Raw genomic sequence first — 12,023 nt, forward strand, 5'->3', positions numbered from 1 at the left:
GATCCTGGCCAGCACTCACAGAGATGCTGTAACCCATATTCTCCCAGATGTACCCTGGCCAAAAATGCCCATGAAGGACTAAAGAGGCTTTGCTTTGTTTGGTTGGTTTTGTTTTTATTTTTAACTTGTTTGTTTGGAGACAGGGACTATGTAGCCCATCATTCTTCTGTCTCAGTCTCCTGAATGCTTGAGTTGTAGGTATATATTGCTACATCACAGTCTTAAGAAAAAAAATTCTCCTTAGAAGAACTATCTTGTATCTCCAGCACTCAAACTGTACTTACTGAGATTCGCTGGGAAGTAGCTACGATTTTGCCGAACTCATACTGGCCCAGGGTGAAGAACCCAGGACTGGACTGCGAACTTCTGATTTACAATGGTGTTCAGACAGAACTGTCCAGGAGCCGGAGACTAAAAAACCACACCCTCGAGTGATGCCAACCTTTTACAATCAATAGAGAAGACACACTGCAAAAAGAATTGGGCTTTTTCAGATGGCAGCTGCAACTATCAGTCCATCACACCCTGACCACTGGATCTGGGGGAGACGGACATTAACTGCCCTGAAAATACTCAGAAACATGGGTAGCGTCATCCATGATAACAGAGAAACCCAAACAGGAGGCTGCCTGTGCCCGAAGACAAAGCGTGTTGACTTTGTGACTGAGGAGAATTGACTAGCTTTGCAGCCAGATGAAGAGCATGGGTGGGGCCATGTCTAATTGTCACCTGACAAATGGCATCTGGTGTCCAGCCAGGGACCCCTGAATCCTAATCCATCCCCCACAGTCACATCAGGTCCACTCCCCAAGCTAAAATAAAGAAGTACAAGAGAGTGTCAGCAAGACGTCTCCATGAGTAAAGGTGCTTGCTATTAAATTTGACAACCTGAGGTCAGTCTCCAGGACCCACATTGCCAGAGCACAGGCACTATGGCACACTCGCTATGACACAGTTATACATGGACACACAGAAAAAAAAAGTTAAAAGTATCTTTTTTGGAAACAAAGAGGAACCCTCCAATTCTCTCTCTATCCTCCTCTCTCTCTCTCCTCTCTCTCTCTCTCTCCTCTCTCTCTCCTCTCTCTCTCTCTCTCTCTCTCTCTCTCTCTCTCTCTCTCTCTCTCTCACACACACACACACACACACACACCCTGGGATATGGCAAGACTGGGAATCAGCGATGGCTTTCCTGCTTATGTCCTACCACACCCTGCCCACAGAAGGCGCTAGCAGGAGTCCACGTGGTTAGAGGGAGAAGAAGGAACTCACCAGCTGCTTCCTGGTGGTTCCTACCACTCCTTCCCACCTCTGGCAGCTTCCCTTGGAGCCCTTTCTGTCAGCCAGGCAGGCAGTGGAACTGCCTTCCAGTATTTGAATTCAAATTTTGAGTTCTTTAACACTCACTGAGACAGCCTCAGGATGTCTTTCAGTGAAGGGAGACAGGGACCCCTCTCAGGGGTGTGGGATAGGACCCTGCAGGGGCTCTCCTCAGCACTGAGTCAGCAGTACAAGCCTTGGAATGTCTGAGCTTCACCACACATCTCCCTCCTGCAGGCATCTAACTTCCAATAACTCTAGGGATGGCGCCGGTTCCCTTGGGGGCTACTCCTATCAATAACTGGATTCTTACTTTGCAGCCCTCTTTCGTCACCTGGTGAAAGAGCCTATTAAATGAAGACTGGTAAAGTCACTCCTGTGGTTTCTGTCTGCTGTCAGGACACAAACACCCATGCAGTTGAGCCTTCAGCAGCTACAATCGCACCACCCCAAAAGTGTTGGGGTTGTCTACCCACAGCCCGCTTTCCGATATGGTCCCTATCTGCCAACCTATGTCTAAACAGGAACAAGGGCAAGTTTCAAGGACATGGTGTATTGTAGCAGATGGAGTGTAACCGTTGTACATTCTCAGGGGATGGCTTCAGGGCTCTTGACTAAGCTTTGGCATGCGGCTCCTTGCTGGCCTGCAGTAAGTCATAGGGGAGCTTCCTCATCGCAGGCCTCCTGGAGAAGATGATCTTGTTATAGTTGGACGTGGGACCCTCTCTGGCTTCCATCTGTGATTGTGTAGGTTCTGGAAAGAGTGTGGAACTCATGTTTGTGGCAGAGCAAGGTTCCCACGTGGATTGCCTGGACTCGGACAGGGCATCCTTGAGCATGAGCTCTGAGGACTTGGATGACTTCTTCCCCTTCAGATGCGTGAAACTACATTTGCTCAACCTTGTGGGTTTAAAGGTCTCCTCGTAAGAATGAATGCACTCCAGGTCCCGGGCCCTGCTTTTGTCAATGAGGCGCTTTACTGCTGGAGAGGTGTACATGACATAGGCTGGCCAGGGGTTGTGGTTTTCAAGCAGTGTCACGGGGAGTTCGAGGTTTTCTGTGAGTTCCACTAGAAAAGAAACACGGTGGTTTAGAAGCACTTGTACACTCAGCAATGCCTCAAAGAACTGCAGGGGTCTGGGATCACAGTTTGAAGCCTTTCCCCCTTTATTGAGTGGGAATAAAACCCAACCTAAAGGTAATAGACAGAATGGTATTCTACTGACTATATCGATTAAAGAACAGCACAATACTACTAAAGAGAGAGACTTTGATTAAACTGGCTTGCTTTCAAATGTTTTTATCCCATTGTTTGTTTAAGTCCCAAATTCTAGTGTCCTCAACTAAATGTCTGCTTAGAAAGCTATTGAAGAGCCAGGCAGTGGTGGCGCACACCTTTAATCCCAGCACTGGGGAGGCAGAGACAGGCGGACCTTTGTGAGTCCAAGACCAGCCTGGTCTATGAGAGCTAGTTACAGAACAGAATCCAAAACCCTGTCTTGAAAAACAAAAACAAAACAAAACAAAAAAGCAAGTTGTTGAAGGACTGTGATCTAGTGGCCCCTGAGTGTTCACAGGAGGTTCATTCCAGGGCCCCCCACAGTTCCCAAACTCTGCATGTGTTTAAGCTCCTTATTGCAAAATGTTGTGTGCTGGACATGGAGGTGAACACTAGTGAAATCAACACTCAGGAGGCAGAGGCAGGTGGATCCTAAGTGTAAGGACACACTGAGCTACATAAACTATCTCATTTTTTTTTCAGTAGGAAAAGCAAGATGCAGTATTTGTGTAGAACCAGAGTAGTTCTTTCGTGCTTTGAAATTACCTCTAGAAAACAAAAACACTAACACAATCAGTGCCCTGTGAGTGGTTATCAGACTGCACTGTGTAAAAGACAATGCTTTGGATGCACAATTAATTGAGTTCAAGCACTTATACTACCCAGATACGTACCATCAAGGATGTGTTACGGCTTGGAAGAATATACCTTAGGAGACTAGAGTTTGCTGGTAGAATGCTTGCCTCGCATGCATGAGGCCCATGTTTGAGACCCAGAACTGCAAAAAGACAAATTATAGCTGGATGTGGCCGCTTGGGCTTATAACCCCTAAAATTAGTAGAGACAGGAAGATCAGGAGTTTGAGGCCAACCTGAGCTACACGAGAAACTGCCAAAACAAAACAAGACAAGACAAGAAAGAAAAAGAACAGAAACAATAGCAAATTAGGTTTAGGATTCAGAGCATCGGCCTGCTCCAGCTGAAACAGGATGAACCTTGAACAAGTGTCTAGCTCTTTCTGAGGTCTGGCTGCCTCAGCAGCAGCATTGACTTATCTGAGGGAGACCCTTTTCCAAAGGCTTCCCTCGCAGATTCGCAATAACTCGAGCCAAACCCTCAGCAGTTCCTCTGGTAGGCAGCAATCACTAACGGGCCGCTGTTACCTTCCAGCTGTGTCTCTGGATATAAACTGCATTTCATCCTTATTACATCTTTTGGTTGTGGTTGTTGGTGGTTTTTTTTTTTTTTGAGACAAGATTTCTCCGTGTAGCTTTGGAGCCAGTAGACCAGGCTGACCTCGAACTCACAGAGATCCGCCTGCCTCTGCCTCCCGAGTGCTGGGATTAGAGGCGCGAGACACCACAGCCTGGCATTTCTGCATCTTATAATGTAGGCATCCTCCCTATTTTAACAGAGGATGGAACTGAGGCTGCTAATTTTGTACAGCTCACTAATGGTGGGGTCTGAACTCAACGGTAACACGGTCCTCCATGAAACTGCTGCCCAGAAGTTCTGATGCTTGAGACCATGGTGGGAGCTTTGCTGAGATTTCTACCCACCCGTTTGCTAAGTCCTTAGCCGGTACCGAGTTATGGGCACAGCAGGCCTTCCTTCTCACATCGTGGTTGCACTACGTGTACCAGAAATGACAAACACCTCCCCTGCATCTGCCACTGCCCCCATTTTTCCTGGTGGTGAATCCTTTCCCTGGTTTTACAGCCTTAGGTCATTTCAGTGGGAGTTTGTGAGGCAGAAGAATTAAGTTCATCTTGCCATCTCTAACCTGCGTTCAGAGAAGCAAACAAACATGGTAATTGGTATTAGTCAAGAGAAAAAGTTCCCAGCCCTTGTGTTACTCTCCATGATTGCCAGTTACCTAGAACTATTAAGCAGAAAAGTCCAGGAATAAATAATTCACTGATGTTTTTATAAGATGATGTTATAATTTTATTACTAGTTACTACTGCTAGTTTTACTGAGTCTACTTTATAAGCCTCATCGTGGATACTCACACATAGAAGATGACATAGTAGATACAGGGTTTAGTGCTATATGCTGTTTCAATCGCTCATAGGTGTTTTGGGACACATCCCCTAGGGAACAGAAAATACTGTACACAGTTATTACCATATGGCCTTGGGGAACATGGAGAAGCTGGAGTTGGGGAACAGATCTGTCAACAAGGAGTGTACTGCAAAGAGTTCCATATCTCTGCTGTGGTCATGTATCCCCCAGCCCGAAGAACACACCTGACATGGTCTTTCACTAAGAAAGACCTATAGAGGCTCCAAGTACAGATGTAGATGTCTCCTCCTCCCCAGTCCCTCCTTGTATCCTCAAAGCAAAAGCAAATATCTTGCAGGTTGGACATTAACTTGAATATAGCAGAAACAAAGCAAGCAGCAGTCACAGCGTCTGCTAAATGTCGTATTTTCTACCAGCTCAAGAGCCAACCCCCTCTGACCATCCCCTGACTCCTGTTATTCTTCTGCCACAGTTCTCTCCCATTGTTAGAGTTTTCTTTCTATCACAGATCCAAATGGCTTTGGGAAAATGTGAACACCAGGGCCTCCCAACATTGACCAGTGATCGATAGCCACCCCTAGGATCCTAAGTCCCATGGTCTGCCCCTTTGGGGAGAGTTGGGTGGGTCCCAAGGCCTGCTAGTGTGGCCTTGCTCCAGCTTCTTAGATTGCATGACCAGTTCTTCAGGAGTCCTGATTTCAGATCCCCTGGCTTTTCAGTCTGAGCACTGGGCAGTCCTGGAGAGTCCAGGTCTTATTCCTACAAGTAAGGCAGGGGCACGGCCCCGCCCACTAACTTGTGCTTCCCAGCCTGCATCTGGGTCACAAGTGGCTGAGATGGTCAGGAAGCTGCCAGGAGACTCCTAGAGGGGCCCCAAGGAGGGGCGAAAATCAGAATAATACTCTGTGTGTTCACGAAGATGGAAGAGCTGGTGGGCACCATGGTCAGTGGTCCTCAACCTCACAGGTCCGCCCACCTGGAGAGCTTGTCCAAGCAAGCAGATGCTGGAGACGGAATCAGGCCCTCACACTAGCATGGCGAACACTTTGGTGGCTAAGTCATCGCTCCTCTGCTCCAAGATTTCATTATTTATTACTCAGCTTTTCCATCTCTCTGGCCCTTAAGCATTTGAAAGGGTCATGGAGCCTTTCAGCCCTCACCTGCCAAAGTCCCATAAAAACATGCTGCAGAGGAGTTTTAATGAGTTCCCAGGAGATGTCAGTGTGACTGGGCACCAAAGCCTGAGAACTCTGGACCGAGGGTCAGTGCTTCCCAAATCTAACAATTCCTAGAATAACCCGCAGAGCCTGAGGCTGTGCCTTCCTCCCGGATGCTCCAATCCAATGGATCTGCTGGGAGTCTCTGAGAATTTGCTTCCACAGATAACTCCGAAGGATGACGATGCTCTCGAGGTATGACCACGCTGAGTGCCGCCCTGTCTGTGCCCAGCACGAGTAATTAGTGCCACCTCTGTCTGCTGCAACAGAAGTGAGCTGTGGTCTGCCACCTCGTTCACACGTGGGCCACCCATCTCTGACACAGAAAGACTCCATGTCTCCACACCTTTTGTTCCCCCCAATCAGGGAGCTATTTATGGGATTTGAATATGTCATTAACAGAAACTAAGTTCTGATGTTTCCATAAAATATGCTATCCATAAATTTGAACATTTTATTCAAAACACCTACAAATGATAGCATCCTGGACATTTGTTCAAATTAGAAAGAAAAAAAGAAGAAGAAGACAAAAGCCAAGACCTTTTAGATCCAGGTCTTGTAGGGTTCTCCTTTGAGTTTCCGCGCAATATTCTACAACAAGGCATTTAAAAATATAATATCAATATAGTTTCCCGAGGCTACAGAACAAACAATGCTCAAATTGTCCTCTAACCTAGAAAGAAATACTTGGGATAATTTTAAAGTAAAATTTAAGGCATCTTAGTTCTCTAAGATCAGTGCCAGGTTCTCAAACACTAAGGTCATCCATTTCAAGTTTTCTCAAACAGAGAGCATCCAGGAGGCCACCGAGCTCTTGCCTGCCACCTTCAGTGAGAGAGGGCTCAACTTAGCACACGTGTTTGGAGAGCTGTCAGAATTTGTGCCACACACACACACACACACACACACACACACAGTGCCAGATGGGGGAAACACACTGGGAGATGATAATATTTAGGGAACTGGGAATAACTCCTTTCGCCCTTGCTTCTAAATTCCTGATTAGCAAATCTGAAGCAATCATGGAGCCTGGTTCCCAGTGGGCTCTGCTCTAGCACCACCGTGCTGTGTGTAACCTGGCGCCTCGCACGCTGTCTCACTGAGCTTCGGTGCCATAACACGGGGTGGCTGGTGGACCACGCCACCAGACAGTAGGTTTTCCTCATACCTGCCACAACAGGGACTGGGAAAGCTCGAGAAAACCAATGACCGAGATGCTCTCAAAATGCATGGAGAGGGCTTGTTTGTTGAAAATAACAAGAGATAAATAGTTGACATAAGTCTGGAGACACGCTGTGGCCTTTCATAATTTCCTTCAAGTCCAGCACAAAGGTTCTATTTTGTCTTCCTGTAAATGAATTGCAAAGCCACAGTCCCCAGACAGAAACAGCATTGATGGGAGGGGTGGGAGGCCATGCTGAAGTAGCTTTCTTTTTGCTCCCACAGACACCAAGGTCTGTGTTCAAGCAACAGGGTGCCCGAGGCGAGCGCTCCCCAGTCCCCACTCAATTTCTCATCACAACAGATTTAGAATCTAGTCTGTCCAAGGGGGGCGCTGCCCTGGAATGTGCCATAACTGTGGCAGGGATTATGTTCCTTGAATTGTTAGGGATTCTGAGGTTTCTTACGAAATGAAAACAGCAGTGAGTCCCTGTCCTGCTTCTCTTAGGGACTGTCTTAGTCATGGTTTCTGTTGCTGCAATGAAACACCATAACCGAAAAGCAAAGAGGGAAGGAGAGGGTTTATTTGGCTTACACTTCCATATCACTGGTCATCATTGAAGAAACTCGGGTCAGGAATTCAAACAGGGCAGGAACATGGAGGCAGGAGCTGATGCAGAGGCCATGGAGAGGTGCTATTTACTGGTGTGTTCCCCATGGCTTGCTCAACCTGCTTTCTTATGGAACCCAGGACCACCAGCCCAGGGGTGGCCCCACCCACCATGGGCTGGGTCCTCTCCCATCAGTCACTAATTAAGAAAATGCCTTCCAGCTGGGTCTTGTGGAGGCATCTTCTCAGTTGAGGCTCCCTGCTTCCAGACGATGCTAGCTTGTGTCAGGTTGACCTAAGACGGACCGGCACAGGGAGACCTAGCTGTCTTAAGGAGATGTCTGGATGGGTAGTAAAGTGCTTTAACCCAGCACAATTCACATTTTGTTGTGCATTGGGAGTACTGCAGATCTTTAAAACCATGGTGCCGGCTCTCTTTCCCAACCTTACGGTGTGCCAGGAATGAGAGGCAAAGCAGTAATCAAAGCTTCACTGTAGGGCAAAAGGCCTTGGGGAAGGTGGGTAAATGGAGGCTGGATTTGGTCAGTGTGCTATTGTATATTTGTATTAAATATGCTATGGAGCCCCATTATTATGCACAAATAATGTGTGTGCATCTATTACATACAAACCAAAACATTTTAAGAGAGTCAGCTTTAACTGTAAACTTCGTACAGCCTGGAGATGAAAGGAAAACCCTCCAACTGGCCTGGGGGAAAGGACGGGGTGAGTGTTGTCCTGACTGTCATGGGGGGGCCTAGCCCCCCGAGAGCAGTGTCATCACTGGAAGGTGGTCTTGGACTGGTTTAGAAAGCTAGCTCAGCATGACCGTGTGAGCCAGCCAGCAAGCACTCCTCTGTGCCTCCTGCTTCCCTCCACGATGGACGTGCAAGCCAAATCAAGACTTTTGCTCTTGGTCAGAGTCTTTTCTCACAGCAACAGTGATGCGGTGAACACCAGGTGATTCCAGCACACGGAACGGCTTATGACTGGATGCTCGTGAATCTGTCCCCCCAGACACTGGCAATTTGTTAAGGTGATATAAACTATCTAGAGACAGGACACAGGACCAGAAGATTGTCTACAACACCAGCTTTCTTTCTGTGTTCACTTGCTATGTGCTGTATCTCATTGTCCTTTGAAACAGTTAACGGGACAGTGGTAGAAAGACTTACACCAAAAGCAGAAGCAAGTCAGTGGCTGAACAGCACTGCAAACGAGGGACCAGCAGTGTGGATAGGATCCTCCAAAACTGATGACCTCACTCTGACTGCCGCAAGCTGTGCCCTTATCTCAGGAAACCATCTCCCAAAAGGATTTTGTGGTTCCAGGCAGGATTAATGGGTTAGTACATTGATACAAGTCAGCTCACTCAGGCTTTTTGCCTGATGCTGTAAGACAGTGCAGGCTCAAGAGTGAGGTGCTAGCTTCATTTGATGGTGCCTAAATCGTGTAGGAATCTCTCGAGATGCTAATAGGCGCTGTTTAAGAAGAGGGGAAAGTCCAGGACAAGGGCCACCCAGACAGTCATATAGGTCATTTAGCCTGAGAGCCACCATTAATAGGATCCATTTTGTACAAGATCGCAGGCATATTGCCAACCAAGTTTGTTTAAACACCACAGAATTTCTCAGGGCTTGTTATGTGCTGACTTGTTTCGCAGCCTTTCAAGAGGCAGAGTGAACACGTATGATAATTTCCTTTGACTTGTCGGTCATACATGTATTAGTCAGAGAATCTCATGGAACTAGGAATCAATGAAACATTCGTGAAAATTTTTAAACAAGGTCCTTCCACAGCCTTTGGGACTGCATACCTCAGAGAATGTGACAGTGTAGGGGCACGGAAGGGTGAAGATGCGGGGCACAGCTGGTTCTGTCCTTACTGTAGCCTTCTGAAATCCTCCTCAGGGTGCCACAAAACTATCCAGATGTAGACAGCAGGCCAGCATGAGGGCTTGGTGTTTCTCTCAATGGCCTCATCTCTCTCTTTCCCGCTGTTGTCTGTATGCTTATCTTGTTGGGCTCATCCCCCCCCCCTCCCCAGGAGGAGACTTGCATTCTCTCCTGGTGCAAAGGCTCATCTCTCTGCACTTTGTCTTCCTTGGCTGTCCATTTCCTTCCCTGCCCTGCTTCTTTTTCTGCTATCCAGCCACTCCCCACTTACTTTTGGCAGAGGAAGAAGCTGCCATTAAGAGCAGAAGTGTCTTGGAAAGCTGACCTCTGAAGTATACCAGGACGGAAACCAGCTCAGTGCAGCGCGTGCAAGCATTTGGTCGGGGGGGGGGGGGGGGGGGGGGGAGCGAGCCTGAGGGACCTTCGGGGAGCCGTGCTCTACTGTACAGAACGAGGGCCTTCACAGGGTGCCTACATTTCACACCTGGAGGAATAGTGAGTGCACACCACACCTTATCCTTATCACCACTCTCCCTGCTTTCTTACCCGTCACCCCTGTCCCATGAACACCCCCTTTCAGCTCCATGGGCTCCAGAGGAGGGGAATACAGGAGAGTCGCTAGATAGCTGAGGAGCACCACAAACCCTAGAACTACAAAGACGGAGGCATGGGGGGAGGGGACAAGTTGGTCTTTCAGGAAAGAAGAACTTTATGTGTCCCTCTCCCTGTGTGACAGTGCACAGCCACCTTCTCTTCCTCACCGCTGCCTCTCTCAACATACACTCTCAAGAAGGGAAACAAGGCCTTACTGCACTCTCTTAAGGGTCAACTTGCAAATGGCAGGCCACTTTGATAGTGCTAAGTTCTGACACGAACCAGGCCTCTTTGGGGGGAACCAAGGATCACCACTCCATCTGGGGTGTTGCCGTGCCAGTCTGAACAACGCTGCCCATCTTCTAACACCAGCCTGTTATTACGGGATCCCCCCCTTCCATGTATGGGAGGAGCCATGCTTCTGGCTAATAGGATGTGCGGTACATATGTGCTCTACGGATTACTGTCATAACTTTCAGGTGCTTGTTTTCCAAGCATGGAAACAGTCTGTGCACCTGCAGACATACGGTGTTTATTCGCTCCCTGGAGCTACAATGCACTGCAAACACGGTGCTGAGCAGCGTGGGTCCAGAACCATAGTGCATTTGTGTGTTCACCTCTCACTCTGGTGTCCGCCCTTCTCAGCGTCCAGGATCCGCAAAGCAGGTTTCCCATGCTCACAAGAGATCAAACAAGACTAATAGATGCCATCCATGTCATCAGAAAGAAGAGCAGAAAAAGTGTGGAACATAAGTATAAATATATCCCATCTGCAGCCAGATTGAGCAGACGAAGACAGGGCAAGCTGCTCGCAGGCCTGTGGAGAAGACAGAGCCCCTTGGATGCGGAAGGGAGAAATGGAAAGAGGGATCAGGAAGGAACACAGATTCTGCTGAATCGCAAAGGGCCAGGAGAGTGATGGCAGATCTCAGTTTTAACGACAGTCCTGGCGTTTCCCTCTTCTCTGCTCAGGACACATTCCTCCCATAGGCAGCCACTGCTGTCTCCAAACGGTCTGCTTTCTGTGCATGACGTATCAGGATGCTTCAACCAGTTCAGCATCATAATTCATGTGCAAACACTCCCCAAATTCCCTACCGCAAGAAGTGCTGAGCGGTACACCGCTCTCAGGAACAACCACAAACATGAATATTACATCTATTCAAGAACTACTCCATCTAACACACTGTTCCTTTTGAAAGATCTAATATGAAGACCCATTAGGCGCAAAGCACATGTGGGCTGTGTTATCTACACACGGAGCTCCAACTTAAAAATAAATTTCTAGAACAAACCAAACAGGCACTGAGGGTAGACTTGTACATTAATCAGGTAGTCAAATAGGAAAGAGATGGAGAAACAAGCCTAACAGCCCATACCCAGGAAACCAAACATGAAAAGACTTGGGTAATCTGTGCCCAGAGACCCCCTTACTGCTGACAGCTGCCTCCTGAGCAATGGAGCTCTGAAAATGCATGGCCGCATGATGACTAATCAATCAGAAAGAGGAAGTCCTGCTCCCACTGGAACAATGGGGCATTGTGAACCTAGAGAACACACGGGGAAACAGCCAGCATTTCCCAGGGCTGATCTCGACCTCCTCTCAGAGGCTCGGAGCTTAGGAATGGAAGGCCAGAAACCCAGACTCTGAAGAGAGTGACTGGCACTTGAGACTCTTCTAGAAGCAAAGAATGAAGGTAAACACTCACTCCTGTAAGATTTCGTTATTCTTTTGTTATTGACAGCCGGGTCCCAGTTCGTGCCAGAATATGATAAAAGACTGTAACGCCACATGCGCACAACTCTCAGGTCACAGGTGCCTCCAAATTATGATTGATTCAAATTCCAAGTTGTTGGGGGTGAAGGGCCCCCAGGTGAACAACAACCCGAATTGTCATAATGAAAACTGACGAGTCTGCACA

The 12,023-nt window shown here is 47.9% G+C and overlaps 1 protein-coding gene across 1 annotated transcript; it reads right to left on the reverse strand.

The window, feature by feature from the left end:
• Window positions 1–1,934: 1,934 nt before the first annotated feature.
• On the reverse strand, window positions 1,935–11,578 carry Cdrt4 (CMT1A duplicated region transcript 4). The gene is made up of 3 exons (XM_041664428.1): window positions 11,536–11,578; window positions 10,054–10,158; window positions 1,935–2,389 (listed from the first exon to the last, which is right to left on the reverse strand). Exons 1-3 carry the CDS (start codon window positions 11,576–11,578, stop codon window positions 1,935–1,937), a joined length of 603 nt encoding a protein of 200 aa, XP_041520362.1.
• Window positions 11,579–12,023: the final 445 nt, after the last annotated feature.

This window comes from Microtus oregoni, unplaced genomic scaffold (genome assembly GCF_018167655.1).
Source record: "Microtus oregoni isolate MIOR12 unplaced genomic scaffold, Mior012 000015F_ref0000493, whole genome shotgun sequence".
Taxonomy (NCBI): Eukaryota; Metazoa; Chordata; class Mammalia; order Rodentia; family Cricetidae; genus Microtus; species Microtus oregoni.

Coding starts and splice junctions, on each gene's coding strand:
- Cdrt4 (XM_041664428.1), bottom strand. CDS start 11,578: ATGCATTTTCAGAGCTCCATTGCTCAGGAGGCAGCTGTCAGCA. Junction 10,159..11,535: donor TCAGGAGGCAGCTGTCAGCA/GTAAGGGGGTCT, acceptor CCGTCTTTGTAG/TTCTAGGGTTTGTGGTGCTC. Junction 2,390..10,053: donor TCATGGGACAGGGGTGACGG/GTAAGAAAGCAG, acceptor TTTCTTTTCTAG/TGGAACTCACAGAAAACCTC.